The sequence below is a fragment of the Barbus barbus genome, assembly GCF_936440315.1.
Source record: "Barbus barbus genome assembly, chromosome: 4".
NCBI classification, from domain to species: domain Eukaryota; kingdom Metazoa; phylum Chordata; class Actinopteri; order Cypriniformes; family Cyprinidae; genus Barbus; species Barbus barbus.
Genome location: NC_136732.1, coordinates 35,948,672 through 35,974,888, shown reverse-complemented (window position 1 = coordinate 35,974,888; position 26,217 = coordinate 35,948,672). Strand labels below are relative to the sequence as shown.

Here is a 26,217-nt window from a genome sequence, read left to right as displayed (position 1 = left end):
AGTCATGAAGATTATATTTACAACCTCATTTTTTTCATCTTTTTTTCATCTCGTCACCCCCACAGTTTAGTGTGAGGGACTTCAAGAGCAGTGTTAACAACTTTGGCCCCTCCCCTCGTCTCTGATAGGCAGGGAGAAGTCACCTGATCGGTGACCCCGCCCTCCAAAAAATTGCGACGGATCCTCTGCTCTCTCTTTCCCATCTCTACCTCACTGCATTTCATTAATAATACCTCTGAATAAACATTTCTATACATATATCTCTATCTTTAAAAAAAAAAAAACACCGTTAAAATTTTGAAGTGACTGCTGATGGCTGAGGGTCCCGAGTAGCTGGAACACACTTCTGAGGGGCCTTCATTACGCCTGATTCCTAATAAGCAGCAATGTACAAAGCTCTCACCAGAGGGCGCTCCGCTTTGACGGACCTCCTCGCCATCCTCAGTCACTCCATTTGGCCTGGCATCTGGTCTCTGTTTTCTAGGTATCTCTCTTTAAAAAAAACAACAAAACAAACACTTTTTTTCTTGTTCATTTTCACTAAACTTCTCTCAGGCATGTTTTTTATTTTTGTTTTCTTTTTTCTTCTCTTTTTAATTCCATCTCAATTTGCTGCTCATTTCTCCCTGTCTACCGCTGGCTCTGTGTTTCACTCTCTCTCTCAGTCAGTCCGCTCGTTTGTCCTCCCATTTGTCTGTCCGTCTGACTGGGCAGCGGCCCCGGCCTCTCACTTCCTCCTGGGTTCTTGTGCCTGTCCCTGAGGGGTCCCCAGCTCAGATGTGCCCTGCGGATGGGGCCCCTGCGAACCTCCTGTAGTTCCTGTACCTCCTGTGCCTCCTTTCTGCTGCTGCTTGACTTGTGTCAAAATGTCCCTGATCTTCCTCTGTGCCAACTAGAGAGAAGAAAACAAACAGCGTTTGAACCAAACTCTTTGGGTGTCCACTCCTAACTGAGCAAAGTATATAATATGTGACCCTGGAGCACAAAACCATCATAAGTAGGACAGGTTTATTTGTAGCAATAGCCAACAATACATTGTGTTTTTCAAAATTATTGATTTTTTTATGCCAAAAATCATTAGGATATTAAGTAAAGATCATGTTCCATGAAGATAGATTTGTAAATGTCCATCAAAACGTAATTTTTGATTAGTAATATGCATTGCTAAGAACTTCATTTGGACAACTTTAAAGGCGATTTTCTCAGTATTTTGATTTTGTTGCACCCTCAGATTCCAGATTTTCAAATAGTTGCATCTCGACCAAATATTGCCCGATCCTAACAAAACCATACATCAATTTATTCAGCTTATTATTTATTAAATGATTGATCTGGTTTTGTGGTCCAGGGTCACATTTGTGCAGGGAATGCAGAAAGACAAGCCACTGACCTGACTTGCGTAGAAGTGGCCGATGATTTTGACGATGACCTGGTCTTGTTCATCAGGGGTCTGCTCTCGGGGAACCACTACTTCAGCAGCGGTGAGGTTCTGCAGTTCATTCACCTATGATGGGTCGTTTAAACACAGAGGATCAGTTAAATCAGCCTTGATCAGCACATTTCATCAATTTGTTTTATTAATCAAGTTATCATATGTACATTTTTGCACCACAACACATTAAGAGTTCTTTTTAAAGATCTTATTTGGCAAGGATACATTTCAATTGATTAAAATTGACAGTGAAGACATTCATAATGTTACAAGAGATTTGTGTTTCAATGAACTTTTCCATTTTATTCTTTCTAAGGATCCTTTATCAAATCTACAGGACTCTTAGTTTCACAAATTTTACCGACTTTTGTGCAATACTAGTATACATTAACAGTAGTATCATTGATGCACTGTTACAGTTTCAGGGTTTTTTATATTCTCTGTTTTCAATTTAATCTTAGTTAATGTTTTAATAATTCTGTTGTGCGTTTGTATTTGAAAGTTTTACATTTACATTTAGTTATTTAGCAGATGCTTTTATCCAAAGCGACTTACAAAAGAGGACAATAGAAGCAATCAAAATCAACAAAAAATAATGATATGCAATGCTATAACAAGTCTCAGTTAGCTTAACGCAGTACACGTAGAAAGTTGTTGTTTTTAATTATATAATAAATAAAAAGAAAAAGAATAGCGCAAGCTAGTGTAAAATAAAATAAAATATTTTAAAGCCATAAAAACCTCTCTCTGATAAGATCTTCAACATTTAATTTCATGAGGTAACTTCAAAGAAACTGTTGTCATCTATCATTTTTCAGTCATATGTTAATGATGTACAACTTACAGTTTTCCCGCCCTTTCCGATGACCCTTCCTGCTGCTGCAGCTGCTACTTTGATGTGTGTCTCCAACTTCACTTCCTCTTTGGGGCCAAAGAAGTTCTCCTCCTTCAGCTTACCGTATATTCTGCCTTGAGCCTAAAACACACAGCGCTTCTTAAGTGACTTGGGTCTTCCTGACATCAAATTCCTCAAATATTTTCTGAAATTAGTTTGGAAAACATGCTAACCTTGAACTGGGCCTCAGGTGGTCCTGTAACAATGACCATTCGCATTTTTGAGTCTGGAGCCTCTGCTGGCGCAATCTGAGGAAAAATGCATTTGAGATCTGAAGTCATCTTGACACAGCTATGCACTTCAGAAAAAGAGAACATCAACCTCAATATTTTAGATGACACACACACACACTCACCGGCCACTTTATTAGATACACCTGTTCAATTGCTTGGTAACACAAATTGCTAATCAGCCAATCACATGGCAGCAACTCAATGCATTTAGGCATCTAGATGTGGTGAAGACGACTTGAAGTTCAAACAGAGCATCAGAATGGGGAAGAAAGGGGACTTAAGTGACTTTGAACAAGGAATGGTTGTTGGTGCCAGACGGGCTGGTCTGAATATTTCAAAAACTGCTGATCTACTGGGAGTTTACCAATTGAAAACACTGCATCAGGTTTGGGGAAAACTGAGGGCGAGAAAATAAATTTTTCATTTTTGGGTGAACTATCCCTTTTAAAAGTAAATGCAGTGATAAAGTGAAATAACTGAACATAAATATAGGAGCCTTGTTTTTGAAGAAAATTTCAGGTGTCATTTAGAGGCTTTCGCATTTGAACTCTTCAAATTCAATTGTTTTTTAAAAGCATTGGAAAGCAAAAAGAGATTACACACAATGCATTTTCATAAAAGCTACCTTAATGGAAGCTCCAGCAAAACGGCTTAGCTGCTTGATATGCTGTCCTTTCTTGCCAATAAGGGCTCCTACGGCTTGGGCTGGAATGTACACGTGGACGGTCTCCTGTTCAGCGGCCTGTGGGGAGACACAAAAATTGAATAACCGCTTAGACCGCTGCACCGCAACATATGGTGAACGCCACAAACGAGAATTGCGTTAACCGACCATAATAAGCTAAAGATGCCACAGAGGCCTGGTTTATGTGACATCAGTATCTATGACTTTAAAAAAATAATGAATAGTGACAAAATTGGTCATACCCCAATAGGGCCATAGGGGGGTCCAGGCACAGAGTTTCCCAGGGCAGGAGGAGGCAGGGCAGAGGATGGCGGGAAGAGGCCGATTGCTCCCAGGTTTAGTCCAGGGATCAGGTGAGTCTGTTGCTGAATGAAGGCGGAATATATTTTCAGATTAGGATTCAAATTCATGTTTATTAGCCAAAAAAATGTACACTTCTCTCTTTTTGTGTCTCTCTCACACAAACTCACATTCATGGCAGCGATATCATTGTCATATGCCTCCCGCACTTTCTTCATGATTTCCTGTTCTGCCAGGCAACATGCTTCGATCGAGCCCTTCACTGTAATCGTCCTCTCTGGGTTATAAAGAGTCAGGTCCTGCAGTCTGCATTAAGAGACATTAAGAAGAAAATCATGTTAAGAACACTCAGCAGAAAAAGCAGACCACTGGTTTTGTGATTGTGTCCGTTCAATGCTTACGGTGAAATTGTGATCTTGGTATCAGTGTCTTGTTCCACTTTCTTCAGGTTGCGTCCCTCTTTGCCAATCAAACGGCCGACAAAGTTGTTGTGAGCAAGAACCTTCAGAGGCACCTCATCAGCACTACCAGAAATGAACAGTATTTGTTAATACTGATCTGAGAACATGACCCAATGAATTAAATGTAATTACAACAATAAATGTAAATGTCCATTACAGCTACTGAGAAAAAAGGTTACACTTTATTTTAAGGTGTCCTTGTTACGGTGTAATTATACACTTAAGTACTGAGTAATACTGAGTAATATTAATTAACTACATGTACTTAATATATGGTTAGGGTTAGGATTAGGGTTTCTTGCATGTAATTATGCATAATCTATTGTTATTATAAGAGTAAGTGCATGTAATACGTGTAAGAAGGACACCTTAAAGTACTACCAGAAACAAATTTGTAATTAAATTAGTTACTTATGAAAATGTTAACGAAAGGGGTTACGTCTGAATATTTTCACACACACCCAGATCGCAATATATTTAACCCCAGAACGAATTCAAAGTAAAAATAGGTGCTGAATTCTGATTTTGTGGTGGCTGTGCTTTAAAATTGAATTACAATCTTAATTCAAGTGATGAAGGATTTTGATAGTCAGACAGTAATCAGTGTCGAGTACTACTAACTAAGGTTAACCCTGCCTGCTTGAAATGTTTCAAAATGATTAATTGTTTAAAACATTCACCAGAAATGTAGAAATCAAATGTAATCAGTTACATTACTTTAATAAAGTAATTGAAATAGTTACACTACTTATTAAATTTTAAGTAGGATAAATTGTAATCTGTAACCTATTACATTTCCAAAGTAACCTTCCAAACACTGGTAAATTTGGATTATTAATGAATAAAGTGCTAATTTTTTTGAAAAAATAACTTACCGACTCCAAACTTTTGAACATATACAGAGGACATTATTAAGAGTTTATTTGCAAAAACAGATTTTTTTCCATTTTCAAAAATCATGTTTTTTATTATGTTATGTTTTTATTGTGTTGGTTAGCTGTATTTTTTAGTTATGTTTGTAACCTCATCAAAATAACCCAACGGGAGTTTGATTGAGATTAATTGAAGTGCACAGTGAAGAAACATTAGTTTTGAAAGTTATCGGTTTTTGCAAAATGAACTTCACATTTTGAAGAAAAATCAAATAGTGTGAGGGGTGACTGTTCTGGTTGTGTCTGTCGTTGACACTCACGTTTTGGTGTCCTTGGCCTCCTGGATCATGATTTCCAGGATCATGCGGCAGGCAGCTGAACAGCCCTCTGGGGTAGAATGGATACTTATGGGCTTTTCAGCGGCACCTGCGTTCTCTTTACGATGCACATCAATCCTGAGAGATGAGAGGAGAAGAGAAGTGAGGGCGGCATCGTAAAGGTTATGCAATGAACAGTGTATAAAATATACAAAAGGCACAAGGAAAATTCAAACAATCAGTAAAAAAAATAAAAAAAAAATAAATAAATAAATATATATATATATATATATATATAAAATAATCATACAGGTTTGAAGTGAGTGTGAACTACTAATGAGTTTCTGTGCCATTCCTCCACTTTTTCCATTAAACCACACCTAGAGTCATTTACTCACTTGCTCTGAGTTTGCTTGGTGATGTTACGGATGGTGGCGCCCTCCTTGCCGATAATGGCGCCCACATATTGTGTGGGGACCAGCAGCCTGAGAGGGATGTCAGCGTGCTGATGTTTGGTGGGGATCCCAGAGCCAGGCGACATCTGGCGGGAGTTTCCTCGCGGACCGTACCCGGGACGTCTGCCGTTGTCTGGGCCTCGTTGAGAGTCGACATCAGAGTTTTCATCAGGGATGTATGACACACGCAGGGCGTTGTTCTCAAACTGGTAACCATTGAGCTTCTGGATTGCTCTTTGAGACGAGAAGCATGAATGATATGCATGAATGCGAGAGGATTTATAGTAACTGACAGTATCTTGAAAAAAAAAAAAAAGTCACTGCGGTGTGGATGAATGCTGACTGATTAAATGTACAAAGATTAAATCATCTGAATAATTTCACAGTTCAACAGAAGAGATTTGCCTAAATGGTTAAGCAACTTTATGAATTAACCCGATGAAGAATCCAGGCTGACAGATCTCATAGCAAGCTAACCTCAATAAAAGCTTGCAAAGCGGCTGAATCTCCAGTAGGTGTCAGCCACAAACAAGGAAAAATCGTAATGAGAGGATGCATGCTTTGTGGTGAAGGTTTAATGTGATATTGCAGAAAGACAAGGGATTTTTTAAAGCTGAAATGTGCACCTTTTAATTTTAAAATACTTAATTTTATAACAGCACAATATGCACATACAGACATTTGTAGATTTGTTGTTGATAACCTAGCATTTTCAAAACATTGAGAATCCAGACCAACCCAGCACTGCGACATGGTGTTTGAGGAGAGACTCAGTTTGTCCAAACAATGGAAGACAAAGGAAGCCAATCTGACAAAAGTCAGTATTTTTGCAATTGCATTTGGTGAAAAAAAAAAAAATGAAAATGAAGGTTTCAGGGCAAAGTTCACTCACTGTCTAGCCTGCTCCCGTGTCCCATATGTGACGTTCACAACTGCAGTCTCACTGTCTGTAGTCACTGTAGTCACAAAATAAGAACCGAGAAAGAGAGAGTAAATAACTACTATTTTTGACAATTCTTTTGATGCAACAAAGCACATGCAACATTTCCAGGTGTTCAACATGCTTTTGATGTATCTTTAGAATAGTAATTAAAAAAATGTGTACTATTTTTATCAGTAATACATAATTCAAAACATAAATGAAGCAATTTACCTTGTTCGCAGTTCTCAACAGTTCCATACTGGGCAAGCAGACCATCAAGAACCTACAATGGATAAAAGAGAATGAATGAAAGAGGGGAAAAAGATCCTGATTGTGAATTTACTTAAAATTGCAGCAAAAAATGCAGCAGCTGACTGAATCGGTTTTACACAAGACTGAAAATTAAGGGCCATGAGTGTATACTTCATTTAATGTAGTTACCCAGGATGCTCTCTTCAAAAATGACAAGTTTTAAAAAAAATGTTTTAATTAATTTTATTATGTATTACAGAAACATCCCAACTCAGAATCCTATCCGTTTAGTAACCAAACTAATTTCACTTAGGAACTTTCAAATCTTGTCAAAAACTTTCTGTAATTTTTTTTTCAAAAACTCATATTAGAACTCCCGAAGCAGGTGTTTATTTTGTGTATGATAGTAGGTTTAATTTCTCCATACAAAACTTTACATCAACTACATGTTTCACCCATTAAAACCTGGTTGGCATCTGATTGGTTTTGCCACCAAGGTGTCACCTCCTAGTGGTTGATGTTGGAGCAAATGGCTGGCAGAAGTGGGGCCTGCTGGACAGGTGCCAAGAGAGACCCCGCCCCGCAAGAACAACAGTCAGTCAGTACAACATCCATTGGAGAAAACACACACACAAACAGTGCCACGCCCGCGCACGCACACACACACACATACCCAGACGCTGTATGTTGATGGTGTAATCTCATAATCACACACCGATCACCTAACCTGAATGACATGGATAAAACTCGGAGTTTAAACCAACACAGGGCACTGCCCTTGCCAGAACATGTAGGGAAAGTTCAAACTTTGCTATTCAGCGTCACACTAAACAGACACGTTGCAGAAATTTCATTTTCAACAAAAAAAAATTTCCAAAAGACATTTTAACAAAACAGTAACATTGGTTTGCAGCAGGATAATCTGTTTGTCTAACCAATGTAAAATGAAATTTAGCAATTTCTGTTTCGGTGATACTAAAAACCTACATTCAGACGGTTTTCTAGCTAAAACCTAAGATACTTCCCTTGCCAGAACATGTAGGGAAAAAGTTCAGTCTTTGCTATTCAGAGGCAGATGAAATGCTAATTATACAGTTATTACACTGCAGTTTTTTGTCCACAAAAATATTTGAAAATGTACATTTTAAAAAGATTTAAAATAGAAATAAAAACGGTTGACAAATATTTTTACTTTAATACTTAATTTTTAATTAATACTGATTTTCAAAAACTATTTTGTTGCTGTTAAAATACTCCTCGTGCAACCAAACACGCAAAGAGAACTTGGAGATCTTATATGTAGCTTCACTTTCCAAAAGAAGAGCAAAATTAGTGTCTCAGAGGTACTATTAAAACACATATTTTTGTTTTCCGTTGGGATTATGTATTTGTCTGATCAATGCAAAATTATTGCAATTTCTTTTTGGTGATGCATAAACATTTACATCCAGAATGTTTCTACGTCAACCTTAAAATAACGTCTGAATCTATGAATGGAGAAGAATCAAGTACACAATCATTTATTCTAGGATTATGCTTTAATCTGTCTGAAAAACATCCTTAAGAGCCACTTATACTTGGGTGAAGAGCATCATTGTGTTGATGGAGAATAACCGAAGAAGTCTTACTGTCAGAACAGACATGGGCACACCCAGACTCACCTCCCACTGTAGGTGTGGTGGAATGTTTCTGATCTGGAGTTTTCTGGTCCTGTAGAGGGAGAGAAAAAAAGATTTAGAGAAGGCTCCCTCACCAACTTTGCTTCATGAAACAAGAGCCATCAATATATCCAATACAAAACTAATGAGAGTAGCGTTTACAGCCGCAGACATCTTCAACAAAAACTGCTCTCGAGTTTACACCCACGATCACGTTAATACTAATTACACTAATGACATCCAACATCATCCAAAAGCTGATTTACGCTGACAGCTAGTGTTCAGAAAGGTCCTGGTCTTGTCTATATCTAAATGATGTGGAAAGAGATGCATGGAAAGGTGAAAGTCAAAGTCAGAACAGGGATAAATCCACCAGAACGGTAACTTCCATCATAAATGGGACTTAATTCTAGCTCTGATATTAAAACTTTCATCCTTTCACCTGCCATAAGAGTGAACCGATATAAAACAAGTTCTTGAGAAAAATGAACATTACAATTTTATGCTGAAAAAAACAACAACAAACTACTTTTGTGGGTTGATCAACAGTCAGTGTCCATATTAAGGAAATGTAAAAATATAGTTTTAAACATGTCAAGTCTTTATTAATGTAATCTTTGCATTCGTCTTGGTTTCATATAAATTTGAAAAAAATTGTAATGACATTTTTGATGTAAAAATAACATGTTTTCCTTAAACTTTGAATATGACTGTAAAACAAGAATCCCAACACACACTGAAACATCCTTATCATTTCCAAAATGGTTTGTAAGTAGTTTTCCCCAAGGTAAATTTCCTTTCCTTTTCTTTTTTTTTTTTTTTAAACAAATGTTTTTAAGAGTTGCGTCATATACCTTGTAAAAAAAAAAAAAAAAAAAAAAAGTTCACACTTTATTTTAAGGTCCAATTCTCATTAATTAACTATGACTTCTGCCTCAGTAAACTCCCAATTACTGCTTAGTAAAGTAGGTGTTAAGTTTAGGTATTGGGTAGAATTAGGGATGTAGAATATGGTCATGCAGAATATGTGCTTTATAAGTACTAATAAACAGCCAATGTGCTAAAAATATGCATGCTAATAAGCAACTAGTTAATAGTGAGAACTGGTCCCTATACTAAAGTGTTATACTTTACTAACGTTTATTAAATAAATTGAAATTGAGGAATTAAAAAGGTGTGTAAAAAGAGTGATCAAGTCATTGCATTTAACATTGATTACTTATGTTTAATGACACTCAAAAAAAAAAGAATGATACAATTTATACCTTGAACCCTGGATAAAAGTATAAATGTAAATAAATATGAATGTAAACAAACATTAGATGTGGATCAGTCCAGAACTTTGACAAGCTATACAAGTAAACCACAAGAATGTGTTGACTATCATTCAGGTAATTCTAGTACATGATTTAACTTCATAAATTAACACTATGTATCATTTCAAATCAAGGACAGGACCTGTGAGGTTTGAGAAAATCTCTCAAAATTATCTGGAAGGAGGTATTATTTGTAGGTAGATTAAACATTGTGAAGATGCTTGGGTGCATCCGTCCTGCTCGTCACTCGTGGAAGCAAGGCAGATTGGGCAGAGGAGAAAGAGAGAGAGAGAAGAGACTGAATGGGTATATTGAAACTAGACACTGATGTAGTTCAATGCCAGCTGCCCCGGAAGCATCCAAATTCATCGCCCGAGAAAGAGAGAGAGCGGAAAAGAAAGAAATGCAAGTAACTACAGCAATGTCCAAGCAATGCAAGTCTTGGAAAAAAAAAAAAAAAGGAAAAATGAGTGAATCGACCATAAAGTCCAATAGAGGACTGCAGCATGGCATTGCTCCACAACCATAACAATGGCACAGTTATAAGCAGACCAGATAACCTACACAAAGCCGTAGCGCTCTGGAACCTCTAGAGGGCGTAGCAGCAAACTTCTGAAGCAATGCATGAGTTTAGGATCAAGGAGGGAAATGGGTGCCAGGGGTCATGTGGGAGGGCCAACCCTTTTCTGGTGACTGAGAGCAGAAACCCTAAAGACCTCTGAACTCCGGAAGGTTGACGCCCACCGGTTGACAAGCAGAGAAAATGGCGCCATTTGCCCGCTTTCAAGCTCCCTTCATGCAAATGGCGGGCAAAACAACCAATCAGGGAACAAAGAATCCTGCTAGGGTGTTTCACACCAAAGATCAGCATTGTGAGCATGCCTAGGCCAAATAAAACCAACTGAAATCATGCATTGCACAATCTTGAAAATGGCCATGCAGGCCTTGAAGCACTTATTGGAGTATGCACTTTCCTTTTTTATTGGCTTCCAAGATTATTCTCAAATCAGGAGAAATGCAACATGATTTGACTTTGAAGAAAATTAAGAGCAGGAAAGCACCAAAAGGTACAACAAAAGGCAAAGTCCACACAAACACCAATCTGTTCGCTCTCCCACTGATCAATCACCTCATTCCCAAACCCATCCCCCAACCTGACACTTCCACATCCCACCCCCACTACTACAAAAACATGCCTCTTGTTTGGCACCTTTGAACCCATCATGTCACGTCCCACCAAGTCTCTCACCACTTTGATTGGTCAACGGCGTGCACTGCAAAAAATGCTTTTCTTAAATTTGTCGTTTCTAGCCAAAATATCTACAAATTCTTAAATCAAGAAGGATTTTCTTGTTTTTTCAGAAAAAAACTAGTCAATATTAAGTGAGTTTTTGCTTAGAACAAGCTAAATAATCTGTCAATGGGGTATGCAAAATAATCTTGTTTTCAGTTTGAAATAAGATTATTTTGCTTTGCTTTCACTTAATTTTGACTTGTTTTTCTGAAAACAAGACAATTTTAACTTTTCAAGAAAATCCTTCTTGATTTAAGAATTTGTAGATATTTTAGCTGGAAACAAGACAAAAAAATCTAAGTAAGAAAAGCATTTTTTGCAGTGTGGAAATCACGTCCAGATGAAAGAGGTGACCTTTTGGTCTCGTTTTCTATTGTTTAAAATTGAGAACATGCATCAACTTTGCGTTACTTAATTGATCTGTTGTGCAGCAGGCCTTACGTCCAGCCGTGGAGCAGTGGATGATGGGACACCAACCACAGAACCAAAACTGTTAACATGCTCACATTCTCCAGAAAGAGTTGCATGGGATTTCTCTGTATTTTATGGTGTGGCAAATAAAATCTGTGTTTAATAAGTATCGCTTTTGATTTCACCTCTTTTCTACTACTAGTTTGGCGTTTGGCTTAGTGTTATATTAGAATCATTATTATACTCGTACCTTTTGTTCTTTAATATTTTGAATTGTTTTTAGCTTTTTTTTTGTCTTTGATTTAAATGTTTTGAAATTTTGTTGTATGCATGTGTCATTTTTATATAATTTCTTTATTTTTAAAAATGTGTATCGGTAGTATTTATCAAGTTTTAGATCTATTTTTACTTGTTTTAATACTACAACTGATTGCTTCTGTTGTCCTCATTTGTAAGTCACTTTGGATAAAAGCCTCTACTAAATGACTAAATAATAAAATAATAATAGTTTAGGTTTGGCTTTAGTTCAAACGGGAATCTCAAGACTCAAGTTCAATCACACAGCACTAAAAAGACAATATAAAATGCTAATAAAAAGACCAAACAACAAGAACAGAAAAGAAAAAAGAAGAGAGAGATTCACCCCCTATAAGGGCCAAAGGTGAGGGCTCTACAGGCCAGCGAATAGCTTTAGGGTGAGGGCTGGTGTGTGGTATTGAAGCTCACTCTTTTAAAGAAGAGAATCATACTATAGCTTGAGCATGTAGCTGGCAAAACCCTGCTCCGCACACACAGCATCACATGAGCCCACAAAAAAAGAGCTATATGTCTTGACACAGTTAAGCACATTCAGTTCCTCCACACACACACCACACAGACATGCTTAAACACAAACACATTGACTTTGCTATCCAAATGAGGGCATACATCAAACTACCAATCAAACGTTTGGGGTCAGTGAGAATTTCTATATATATATATATATATATATTTAAAGAAATTAGTACTTTTATTTTGCAAAGATGCATCAAATCACAGTTTCCACAAAGAGCCTAAATGTTATCAATATTGATAACAGTAAGAAATGTATCTTGAGCAGCAAATCAGCATAATAGAATGATTTCTAAATCCAAATCATAGTGTAATTTAATGTAAAATACTGTAAAAACACTATGGGAGAAAAACAGTAATAGGTTATACTATATGCTAAATACAGGGAAAATTTAACGGGACATTTCATGTTTTTACAGTAAAATATTGTTAAATGTACAGTTATTATAAGTAAAAAGCAAATCAAATTATAATTTATAGTGAAAAACTGTAAACTGATAGTCCCAGAATTCCCTGTGTGAAAGTATTTCGTTTTAATAATCATGTTTCTTAATAGCTTTTATTATCAGTTCTGTACATTTGGGTTTTATGTTACATCCTGTTGTTTAATGAATGTTTATTGCATTATTTTAGCGTCATGCGTGTTACCATGATAGTGTTTTGAGCTTGTGTGAATGACCGCACCTTCTGTATATTTCAGATTGTGGAAAAAGCTAATTGTGTTGAACTTTCATGATTCTTCATGTAGCTTCCTCTTTTTTTTTTTTTTTTGTCAGTGTATGTGAAAGTTACAATACAGATTTTAATAACAGTGAGCCTTAATGGATTTACTGGTTTAAACTGCAGTTTTCTTGTTTGTAAATTCCATTTTTTATACTGTAAAATTTACAGCTTGTTCTGTAAATTTTTAATTGTATTTTTTTAACCAAATTATTCAGGCAACCACAGCTGCCAGGATGTTTATTTTTAACAGTGTGTGACACTGAAGACTGGAGCGACTTCTGAAAATTCAGCTCTGCTATCAAAGGAATAACATTTGAAAATATCTTAAGTTATTTTAAATACTGTTTTAAGGTATTTTTAGAAAATATGCAGACTTTTTCCCAAAAACAGACACATTTGAACAGTAGTGAATGTATATTGTATATACAAATCAGAATTTAGGCCTATTTTAATATTTTATTACATTTTAATGTATTTTATATATTTTAATTTGTAAATATAATTGTTACTTTTTTATATATATTTCATATGCACAATTAAATTTCCATTTAATAAATGTGATTTAATAACTAATAATAAATTAAAATGAGTTCTATCACACACACACACACACACACATATAAAGCAGGTGCACCACCACTACCTTTGCTAAACATTAGCAAGCTTATCCAGATGCATGATGGGCCAGTCTCAGCTGGCTTGGAGGAATCAGCAAGGTTCTCTTAATCAGATATAGACATATTTCATATCTTATATTCACAAACACTGGCATATCAAAAACTCTTACACACTAAACTCAAGGATGTTGCATGCTGACTATCTTACATGCTAGTTTGTGATAAAAAAAATGTAATAATTAAGTATTAATTCAAATGAAAGTATAACAGAATTACGAAAAGTATGGAGCAATAAGCTAAAATGCTACTCCTATGCTCGCACACAACACACACTCACAATCTAAGCATTCAAACAAACAACCCCACAGTGCAGGGAACAAATGTGTCACACTGACATTAAACACACGGGCAGACTCCTACACCGTCAGCACTACACAGGTGCATGCCAACGTAAGTAAATCCACCAAACCACTTCTGATGAGCGTCGACCTGTCAAGACAGAAGAAAAGACACAAATCTGGAAGACAAATGCATGTTGTCGAGGATAATAGACGTGCTTCCCAAAACATCGCTCTCAATGGATACACTGTATTAAAAAAGTGAACTGTGTCTGTTCTACAAGCTTTACCATGCGCCATCATCTTAAAAGCTTTAGACACTGGGAATTATGTTCTGTCAGCTGTGTATGTGGAGTTTTCTTTTCTTTATGAAGTAACATGTTGGAGAAAGGAACTGGGAGAAATGAAGAAATCATTGAAGACGGTTTGAAGATGTAAATACAGGGAGCTACAACAGTTTGACCAACAATAGTGGAGATAAAATGTGATTTGTAGTTTACATTAGCGTACATTTAGGTCAACGTCAGGGGGCAAGAACAAAGTCCTAAGTGGCATTTAATTATGGGACTTAAAACTACAAAATGTAGTGATCCAACACTAATTAACCATTCAAGGCCCATCGTGCAAGAGGTCCAACAGGAAACCCAGTACACAGGAAGTCAAAACTAGCCCCTTAGAAGTCACAACCCTCAACGAGCAACTTCCTGTCTTGCTTTGAGCCATTGACACCTCAGCCAATCAGAGGTGAGGTTGATTTAAAAAAGGGGGAAGGGCAGATAAGCAGAAAAAAGAGAGAGGAAAAAGAGAAACAATATGCCAGCAAGAAAAGAGCCTTCACTTGCATCTTTAACCCCTCCTCCATGACTTATACATTCATTCACCTCACACACACACACTTTCACAATCTACATTGTTGACCAATAAATCAACCTAAATTTACTCAATTTAACCACATATTCAAGTAGCAAAATATCAACTTGTACTTGCACAGTAATTCAATTGCATTTGGGCATTAGAGGGATCTGGAAATAAACTGCATCCCAGATACTTTCTAAAACATTTAGGAGAGGCTACAAATTCACTAAACGAACCATGCGTAACTCATCATGCATTCGCTCATGCAGATAATGGAGTTCTGCAATTTGGAGAATTTAAAAAATAATTTTATTCAATATAAAAGGCAAAAATCTAAAGCACTGGTGAAACCTATAATTTGGGCTAAAAAGACTGTTGGTTTGAATACTATTAATAAAAAAAATAAAAAAAAGGGGGGGGGGGGTTGTTATGTGTATATATATGCTATATAAAAATAAAATAAGCTATGATTTACTAAACAGCCAGGTTGTTTCACATAACCGCACTGCACTGGATTTTATATATCTATAGCTACATTTTTTTAAACATTCCTGAAAGAAAATGAATAAATAGGATAAACCACATTTTTTTATCAAAATTTTCAATCATTTTTAAACAAAAGTTACTTTTTGTCTTTTTACAAACACTCTTTATATATTCAAATACAAATGCAAGATAAATAAATTATTAGATATATACAAAAACATAGTATTTCTATAGAAATCAACTAGGAAAAAAAAGAGAAGCAGACTGTGATTACTCAGCACAGCAAAGCTTATATTTATAGCTCTGCAGAAATATTTCACACCAAGAAGAGTTTGCTAGACATAGTGCTTAAAAAACCCACAGAAGTGTAATTTTTACTAGGCCAATTAAACTGATGATAAACCAAAATGATACAAAGCTAAACCAGCTTTTAAATATGATGCACTGTGACAGTGGTAGGCAGAGGAACGACATGAATCAGAACTTCAGTCAGTAAACAGCTAGAGGAGCTTCGTATACAGCAAGGCCTCTGCAGCCAACACTGAAAATGGCGGGTAAGTGTGGGAGGGGAAGGGGCGGATCCTAACGTCCACACACATCCCTTTCCTGCTCTTTGCGTTACAGCAAGTCCACCGAAGGACGAAGTAAGCTGCTTAAGGTCTAGATGGACGTGGAGGTTCCTCGAGTCAATGAAAACGTCCTGGTAACATAGTTAAGGAGTTCAGCTTGGTGGCCGTGTAGAAAGCTATGGGTGCCGTCGGAGATACCCTCTCGGCCGGGGGGACCAGACCCGGTGGTTTCAGGCGCTGAATGGAACAGCAAGGGTTAAGCCATAAATCAAAGTGGTGTAGAGAGTAGCAGCGATGGTGAGACAACTTCACCAGAAATAACAGACGTCCCATCCCCCCTTTTTCCTGCTTTCTTCTCACCGTTTCTCGTTCCCTCTTTCTACACTCCTCCCTGTGGAGCTTTCTGCTCTGCATTACCTGATAGGCCTTCCCTCACCCTCTCCGCTCTGCTTTTTTCCCCTTGCCATATTCCTCTGAGAGGTGAAAGGTCACTCCCCAAGCTTAACAATCAACACATGCTGATGCAACCCGTAGCATACCAGAAGAAGAGAGTGAGGGGCAATACACTGCTTACTGCCAGCCCCAGCAATACAGTCGTATAACAATGAAACCAATAAAATAAATCTCCCGCCTCTAAAAGCTGCCTCTTGCCGTTGAACACTGGTGCTGGCCAATAGCATGGTAGTAGTGGACACGGTCTGTATTAAACCATCAAATCTGGGACTTAGATTTAAGTTACTGATCATTTTTGTATTTTGATTTGAATTTTTCAAGTCCTGAATTAAATAACGGCTTATAAAGAATAAAAATGTCTTAAACTTTTTTTCTCTTTAAAATTAGGAAATTATTATCAGAATATGAATCCAGTAAATGCAGCTGAATATCAATAAGCTACTGCAGGAAAAAGTGTATATTCAATAAATGCATCATTATAAACTGATAAATTCATAAATATTATTCATAATTAGGTACGCACGTACACACACACACTCAAACATACATAAATATATATGTATAAGTGTATGTGTGTGTGTATATATATATTACATTGCCATCCAAGAAGTAGAAATGTATCTGTTGCCATTCATGCATTCAAATGTAACAGAAAAGGAAGTTGCATCATGCTACCTTGATCTGAGATAAATTGTAACTTCTCATAGGCTGCTATAGAGAAGTGACAGTAAAAAAAAAATGTATGCTACTGGCAAGCAGGAAAATCAGAATAAATTTTTCATAGTCCATGCAAAAGTGACCAGTGACTGAAAGTGTCTTTCTAAAATGGATTTGACAAACAAAGATTTGAGGAGCAAGCCTTCACAGAAACTGATCTAAACAGTTGCAAGGATGTAAGCCAGATGTTTGTCATTAGATATATTAAAATAAATCAAAATTAGACAAATATTATCAAACCAATGAACTCCAAAAGATGGATAAAGTGAGAAAAACAACAAAACAAGTACTGCTTTTCATTACAAGCTACACCACAAGATTATGTCATTCTCCACATAAAGTAACATCACACACTGATTTAAAAAAAGACAGAGAGAGCGAGAGAGAGAAACCATTTTGTGATTTCAGATAAACAGTATGATACTTTTGTGATGTTTAGTCTGAAGCTTAGGCTTCTCTAATTAATTCAAACAGAAGATTCACAGTTTATGTTTGATAAAGTTTATGCTTTTTTTGTTGTTGCCTAAATTCAGTTCTCTCACAAAGAACTGCAATAAAAAATGTTTAATTAGGAAAAGTATTCCCTCACTGTCAAAAAACAAAAAAGCATATGAATGCTAGTTAAATACAATTAAAATCTGCTAAAAATACATGAATTACAAGACCAACAATGAATCTTCACATTCTCTTTCTATCGGTGATCTTGATATAGCAAACAGTTTAGCAATGATTTGAAATCTACACAATCCAAGTTTAGAATCATCAGGCAAGTAAACCACTTAAAGTAAATTCCTGATTATTTCAAAATGTTTTTTAGAGTTTAGAACTAAAATTGTTGTTGACTTGCATGAGCCCAACAGCACAGGGAAAGCACTCTGCCTTCGACTGCATATTTTTAAGCATGTCACAATGTGCAGGGAGCGACATGCTCAGCTGAGGAATGCAAACGGCAGCCGGTGGGGGTGAAGCGAAGAGAACCTGAGGTCCTTTCCTGCACATTATCATGTGAAACACCCCTCCCTCTCATCAGTCATCCTCTCTTTCTCTCCCTCTCTCCTTTGGCCATTTGACTGAGACAGAGAGCCATGGGGAATGGAGAGAGAGAGAGAAAGACAGAGAGATTTCATTTTATCAACAAAGAGTTTTGTCTGCAAGTAGTTCTCAACCTTGCATCTCAACCTTTGACCCCAATGTGGACGGGGAACGCTTTGGCCGGGACGTTAAAAAGAGCCGTAGGGCAGGGCAGGGCAGGGCAGAGGACTGGGGTTACTAGCAAACAACTGAACTTTTCAAAGAGGCCGCAGATTATTCTGAGGTATGGTGGCTCAGTTAAAAAGGGGGAAGGGATTGCAGGACATAAAACAGGAAATATTAAAGTCTTTATTAAATGTGTGGTGTACAACAAAAAACTATTGAAAATGCTCAAAAAAAAATTATATATACACATCACTTTCTGCTGAACATGCCCCCAGACAAGTAAAGAGGCTTGTTGAAAAAGGGGCGTTGTCTGAATCATAATTCATCAGCAATAACACAAGGAATTGTCTAAATGTTTTATCAGTTTCACACACACTGACATAATTGAAGCAACTAATCTCGGCTTGTACGATATTCACGTAAACATCGCATCGCATATCTATGCGCTACACAGAGAAAAGGCGCTCAAGCACAAGCGCCTTTGCGTCTTTCTAAAAAATTCCAAATGTATAGGCATTTCCCCCTCGGGAGGGGTTGGTTTGGTCGGTGGTGTGTGAGAAACAACTGTAGAAAGTAACAACTCAGCGATCCATTTAGTTTGCAAAAGGTGATATACCCTTAGTTTGGGTCAAAGTTCATGCTTCGCTCTGCTGTGGAGAAGATGGAAGCGCTCGTGCGCCTCCATTTTGTGACTCAGGAGCAGAACACGGGACAGACAGCATGACTGACTACAAACTGAGTGAAGAGACAGAAAGTGAGCTCAAAATGAGCAAATACGGTTGCATTGTGATTAATCCACACGCAAAGTTGCTTTACACAGAACAAATCACACGATTTAAGAATAAATGAGGAGGTCTGACGCTTAACTAACCGAGGCAATCTTGACAAACAGGCTGTAAATAAATGTCCGGAAGACTTTTGTGCGTCAATCAAGTTTCTAAGCTCATCAACGATATACATTAGAGTGTAGAATGTTAATTAATGTTTTTAACTTGTGTGTTTTTAATAAACACGTATGCAAATACTCCGTGTCTCGCCATTTCATGAAAGCCAAGTGTTCAGGAAGAAATGAAATGTCAGATTGCACTTCAGCTGCAAAAGTCACGAAATCACCTTTGAGCTGTTTTTGGATAAAAACACATGCTCATGATTTAATCAGATAATCACACGTGTTAATTGATTTTCTTCTTTTTTTAAGTTTCTCAGTCTCGCGCAGTTTCATTTACTGACAAATACACTTACAGCGGTTTAGTCTAATTGCTCATATTCAGTTTACATTTTAAAAGTAGTAAAAATCTCAAACTTTTTATTATTCTTATTATTAAGTCTGCACAATTATAATGCTGACAAATAAGACTGACAAAACAGTTAAGCAGCTTTATTTCAGTTGATATCTACTAGTTACGCATTTTGCATGAAGAGCGCATTAAAAAAGAAAAAAAAGATCATACCCAATTTAACAATTAGCTTCATTAGAGGATTTAAATTATAAAATGAAAATACAGGCATATTAAAAAAAAACTTATCTGTAAAAGTTACCAAATAATTTAAATATAGGCTCCAGTGAATCATGAAGCACGCAATAAATACAGGCACTAAAATGCACAGCCTAGCCACCAATTATTTAAGCTGCGTCTTTTGTTCTGTGTTTATATCCCACGCGCACAGGTACGCGAGGATGTTTACGTGAAGCAAACTCGTACTATTTGGTTCTCTCGTACCACAACAAAACCAGACGGAAATTCTTGTTCAAAGTGAGTAACACAGGCCTGGATACATCTCAACAATGTGGGCTAGCGTGCGTTCAGCCATCTTCCACTGACAACGCCCAATTACCACAATGAACCTCAGTCACATGAGCAGGCGCAGAATGTGCTAGAAAACTATAGGTAACATATAGGAGCCGAATAAGCATCCAGCGCGAAATGTGGTGTGTCGTAAGGCTGCTATTGCAAAATGCGTAAAACAAAGACCGTGCGTGTGAAAATTGCGTTAGTTCTACATATGAGCGTACAAAAACCAATCATGAATAGGCTAGCTCTAAGGTTGCTATTTTATTTGATGGATTCAAACTCTAATATCATCCTCCCCTTTTAAACTACATTATAATGCATTGCTGTTGCACCGTAAAGTGTGTGCTGTTATGTAGGAGTTATCAACGAGTTCATCCAGCAGTAACGTAGCTAGGCTGCTGTTTTCCGCATTAAACTACATTTACCAGCGCCTTCATTTGAGCCACATCGAACTAATGTGAGGATTTTGCCTTTAGATGACTGACTGCCTGCAGTGCAGCAGGCGCACAACGCTCGCGCTTCTCTGGATCACTCCCCTTTACGCACGCCGCGCTGTGGCTTCAGCTTCTCGCAGGCAGCGAGGGGAGACCTGCCTTCATTCATAAAGTCACCGGGCTACTCGAGAGTACTATAGCGCCGTGAAAGAGGCGGTGCGCACAGTCACTGTACCGCCCACCGCCGAGGAACGGAGGGGGTTGGTAGAGAAGAGGAGATCTGCACGTTCACGAGGAAATAGGGGGTGTGGAACGGAACAGAAACTGTCTCGTACAGAACCGAGCATCCAGGCTATATGTGCCACAATGCAGTGCACCTGACTCAGCACGGTTTAATAACGATTTTGTCAAGACTCGCACCGCTTCCAGTGCGGTCCTCTTCAAGAGCACAGCTTGTAGTCTATGGATTTTCCGCGTAAAGATCAGCAAATGAATAGTTTCCATCATGTTCTGGTAATAAAAGCCCGGGAATAATTTCAAATAAATTATTTCGTTCCATTCAGAACTGATCATGAATATGATTAGCTCATCTACGGATGTAAATAATTCATTCTTTCATACTCGAAGCAGCACATCTAGTTGCAATCTATATCATATAAGAGAGTTCACGCTGTTGGGCAAAGTCACATTTGAAGCACATGACTCGCTGGAGAATCCTAGTCTATATGCCTTAAACTCTGCAAATGTGAATGAACACGCCAGGGAGAAGTCTGATATTATCTTGTGCATACGGTTTATATAGATTTCGCAAGGCCAGCTCATTTTCGACCCGCATAAAGCATAGTTTACATAGTTTCTCTCAAACAAATCATCATCTATTTCATAAAAGGATAGTTCAAGTCAAATAAGCATCAACACGTGTTACATTTCAAGTAGTTTGCCTTGTTCCCATTTCAGGTGTATTATATATAAATGAATGAAAAAAATGCAGTTTATGAGGCCATCAAATTCAATTTCAGGTTTATTCATTTATTTTGTCTGAAACTGTGTTTTATTTCCCACTTCCCATCTTAACAAAACCGAAGAAACAAATAACTATCAATTACCACACACTGAGATTTCTACTGTTGTCAAATTTATAGCCTAACTTGATTCAAAGTCTCAGGCTTTTTTTTTTTTTAAGAAAAAAAATAATATCCTCAGGTCAAGACAAACAGGGCGTTTCTTTTAAGGCAGTTATTTGATTATTAAATTCAAATTGTTAATTTTGTTGACCTTTCCATATTTTTTTTTTTTTCAAACTTTGAATTAATCAAAAAAAAATGTACAACATATAACATATCAAACAAATTAAATATTTTCATTCACAAAATATTTATGGCTCATATTTAATTGCCCTGTTAGAAACAAAACTTTAAATGCAGCAAGTATACTTAAGACTTCACAAGTTTTGCTTTTCCTTTAAGCACATTTCATTTCTTTTTTTTTAAATTAAAACAAACAAACAAACAAACAAGTGAACATTAAAACAAATAAATACATTTCGGACAAAATATTAAGAACTCTGAAATGTTGTTGTACAGTTTTTTAATGCAGTTTATATAAATATCTAAAAGGTAAAAATGAAAATTTCTCACTGTATACCTCACTTCAGTATTTTTACTTAGACAGTAGTTATACATGTTTCAAACAAAGTTTGAAAAATACTGCCATTTTAAATTGAAATAAGGTTTGAAAACAATATTCTATCTCTAAAAAGTCAAAACAATTCAGTAAATTACTTGGTGAATATCTAATAAATTGGTTCATTGTCATCCATCTGAAATTTAAGTAAATCTAGCAAATGTGTCTTGAACCAAGAAAACTTTTCTTTCAAAGCCAGTTTCTTCACATGAAGGACCTTCTTCTTTGCAAAGTGTGACGTCAACCCCGGATGTTATTTTTTAATCTCCTAACCCAACACTCTCCTCTTACCGGTCTTCATTATCTCTCCTATCTTACATTCAGTTTGTCTTCGACTGGTTTCTTTGGAGGGAAAATAGTTAAGTCAATTCAAAAGGGTTACAAATTAAGTTAAAAGTGCACAGTAGTCAACAGGACAGCCTCATGAGTAAAGCTACACAAAGTAACAAATTTAAAATGGGAATAATTAATTTTCCTAAATACTACTGAATTAAAACCGTATTAGATAAAAAGAAAAAAAATATTTTTTTTTTAAACAACTCTCTCCTGGCTGTAAATAGCATAGCATACCATCAAATCATCCACAAACAAGACAAAGCGAACACCATTTTTTTGCAGGAGAATTAAAAAAAATCAAATTAAATCTATTCTCTATTTCACGACAACCTTTGTACTATGTTATATCAATATATGAACGCACTTGTTTGATTGCACAGAAATGATCAGGAGCATAAAGTCCACTGAAATGTTGCTCTGAATGCCATCACATATAATTGCATGCAATCTGAAAATATGATGGATAGTAATGTATTTATGTGTACGTAATGTATACACACATGGTGGCTCTCCTCCGCCTGAGAAGGCCTTCGTTCTACACTGTAAGAGGAAGGTATGACTCCATGTATGTCTAAGGGGAGTGTTGCCAGCCCCTCCCCCCTTTCTATGCTTTTAAAATGCATGTGTGTGTGTGTGTGTGTGTGTGAAGGGGGATAGCATGACCATACCAGCACATGCCTGTTACGAGGCCATGTGATCTAGAGGCTCCATTTTAAGTGATTTGGACTCAGTAAGGAATTGCAATGTGGAAGAAGAGAGGGAGGGGGAAGAAGAGGGATACAGAGAGAAAATAGCATAAAAAGAGAAGACTGGTCTCTATGGCCTCATGAAGGAGAAAGGGGTAAAGACACGAACAAGCCATGTACGTTCTCTGCCACTTTCATGCTTCTACGCCTATGGTGAATTTTCAATAAAATTAAGCAATTAAACAACTGCAAACTTCTGATTTTGTTCATTTATATCGACAGTTAAATGCTAGCTGAAATACTGCTACAAGAACCTAAATATGTGTGGACCTCACTAACATGAAGGAACAGACTGAACATTACAAACAAATCAAAACTAATCTTAATGCAAACAAACATAAAAGTTGAGATGTAACTGAAGCATTGATCAATCTTTTCTTCCCTATGTCGTACATCCAAGTGGCATGATTTATCAGAAAGTTTAAAAAAAATCTGTTGACTAGATTTTGAAATGTGAGCGCTGAACTCATCTGCAGGGTGTAAGTGGACTAAATGACTGGAAACACCACTAGAGAAGTAAGTATGACGTTTCACTGGAAAACCCAGTTATGATCATTTATTAAAAACTGCAGGTAAACTTTTTTTTTTAAAATAAAACATGCATGGACGAATTATAAGATTAATAACATGCACTTACAAAATAGATAGTGAATTTACATTTAATTCTGATATTCAAGTAGAGTTTTACACTTCCAAAATGTTCTGTTTATTCGGTGTGAAAAGCTAGCTATGGCGGGTCAGCATCCAATTAATAATTAGCTGGCACACAGCTCTCTAAAACATACATTACATACATTATAAAAATGCATACGTTATACATACAAAGACAGAGGGGAGATGGTCACTAAAGAGAAAATAATACGCGGTGTAACGTTCTTGTGATGATTAATCCAGCAGTAATGTGATTCTGTAGGACTTGAGTCATATCCTCATTTTTAAATTTTCTGCGATTTTTCTCCTTTTGAATTATTAATGTAACAGGGAGAAAGAGCTTTCAAATAATTATCCGTTTCTGTTACGTTGCAATGTACGAAAACAAATGCAACCTAATTGGATATTAATTTAGTTTCTAATTATTTTGTAGGTGCAAGGAACAATTATATGCTCAATCAATTCACTAAAAGAGTACAGCTATTAATAGCAGCTTGTATGGTAGAAAAGTTTTTGGGGTGCTGGAAGATGACACCATGCAGGCATCACAAGAAATCTTTATGAGCCACATGAAAATGTCACAAGCCTAATTTTCACCATCCTATGATGGTGGACAGTTTTCTTCTATTACAACCCAATTCCACAGAAATTAGGTGCGAGTCAGGAAATACTCAGGAAAAATAGGATTGATTTGAGGGACCTGTATACCTTAATATAATTGCAAAGGCAAAGTAGGTATGAAAGAGTAACTAAAGAGAGATGGCAATCAAAAAGCGTGTGATTTGAAAGATGTTTCTTGAACATGCTGTTTAACTAACACTAATACAAAAAAGCAAACAAAGTACATCTAGCCAGTTTTAACAATATTCAAATATATAACAGGGTAAATAGAAAATGGCAATATGTAGAATAATAAACATTTCAATTGCTGTGCTTGATTTGCAGGATCAAGATCACAAATAGTGCAGGAATTTAAGCCATCAGCATTTTAACACACACATCCTGCGGAAGAACAATGTGCAAAATAGCTTCATTATTTACAGTGCAACAAAAACTATTTGGAACACACTCATTTATTTCACTCCTAAACAAGCAGAGCATCCATTTAAATATGCAATGAAGTCAACATTCAGTCAAAATCATATATCCTTTGACCCAGGCACTTAATACATGTTCACTAGTCCATTTGGGGGAAAAAAGGAGAAAGAAAAATGTAAAGAATTTTGGGTTCAAGGGGCACCCCTGTTCGCCAGTGTTTATGATGGCGATGCCTTCAGAACAGCCTGTTCACCAGAGAAATAAAGAGTCATTGGGGGGGATGGGGCAAACAGGGGGCCCATACTTCAGAGGGGTAAACCACCATGAACTTTTTTTCCCCTTGGGAAACACCCCTAGTCTCACATCCCCTCCCACACACAGACACTAAAAAATAAAAAACACAGACCTACACGCACATCTAGACTGTCCCACTGCACTCTGTAGAAATACCCACAATGCTATCTGAACGTTCAAAAGAAAACAACAAGGTTAGGTTAAAAAATGTACGCTTGAGAATTCACAAGTAATTCTCATCCAGGATGTCAAGCCTGTCAAAGAAGCACGAATGGCACCATTTTTTGGAGAAAAGTCAACAGTTTGAACATAACGTGAACTTGTTTTATTTGCCACAACAGAAGTCAAATTTATTCAGCGTTTACAATTTAAATAAAAACATGTAAATGTTCTAAATCGGTGCCAAAATTTAATAATTTTACATTTTAGATATGCTGCAAAAAATGAAGAAATCTGAGACCCTGAAACCCGTCCCACAACAACTTGGGCAGCCATGCTGCAAAATGGCGCCAACCAATGATTTGAACTTCAAGCCAAGTCCCATCCACCTGTTCACGCTGCCTTGTGACAGCAAGCCTCTGTGGTGAATATATTCATCTTTGAGAGAGGGTTTCTGGAGCCTCGTGTCACAAATGTTATCAACGGACAAGGAGAGAAAGAATGTTCTTATTCTCCATTGGACCAGAACAAGAATTAGGTCTTACCAACACTATTGATCCAACTCTCAACGAACATCAAAAGTGTTTATTAGGAGACATATCTCTAATAAATATACATACACTCATTTTTATCATGTATTGTAGCCCATTTTTTGTGTAAAAGCCCTTGAGGGTGTGAACGTGCTTGTGGTACTGAATGCTAGTCCAAAGCTGAGGTAAAGGGACTTCGATCCTTTTCAAAAAGCACAGCACAGATGGTTCAAAATAGGGAAAGGGGGAGAGAAGAGGACACAT

General features: G+C 36.9%; 1 protein-coding gene across 2 annotated transcripts in view; it reads right to left on the bottom strand.

Moving 5' to 3' along the window:
* Nucleotides 1–538: 538 nt before the first annotated feature.
* The window catches only part of LOC306865975 (insulin-like growth factor 2 mRNA-binding protein 1), a 31,902-nt gene continuing 6,223 nt past the window's right edge, over nucleotides 539–26,217 (bottom strand). The window contains exons 3-15 of one of the 2 annotated variants that reach the window (XM_079410899.1): nucleotides 8,486–8,534; nucleotides 6,804–6,855; nucleotides 6,543–6,606; nucleotides 5,594–5,884; nucleotides 5,199–5,333; nucleotides 3,947–4,069; nucleotides 3,716–3,851; nucleotides 3,488–3,610; nucleotides 3,186–3,302; nucleotides 2,501–2,575; nucleotides 2,277–2,408; nucleotides 1,391–1,504; nucleotides 539–892 (exon numbers count right to left, since the gene is read on the bottom strand). In XM_079410899.1, coding sequence (XP_079267025.1) covers nucleotides 728–892; nucleotides 1,391–1,504; nucleotides 2,277–2,408; nucleotides 2,501–2,575; nucleotides 3,186–3,302; nucleotides 3,488–3,610; nucleotides 3,716–3,851; nucleotides 3,947–4,069; nucleotides 5,199–5,333; nucleotides 5,594–5,884; nucleotides 6,543–6,606; nucleotides 6,804–6,855; nucleotides 8,486–8,534 — 1,576 coding nt within the window. In that variant the 3' untranslated portion in view covers nucleotides 539–727. The remainder of the gene's footprint in view (nucleotides 893–1,390; nucleotides 1,505–2,276; nucleotides 2,409–2,500; nucleotides 2,576–3,185; nucleotides 3,303–3,487; nucleotides 3,611–3,715; nucleotides 3,852–3,946; nucleotides 4,070–5,198; nucleotides 5,334–5,593; nucleotides 5,885–6,542; nucleotides 6,607–6,803; nucleotides 6,856–8,485; nucleotides 8,535–26,217) is intronic. The other variant, XM_079410900.1, reaches the window with a different exon arrangement.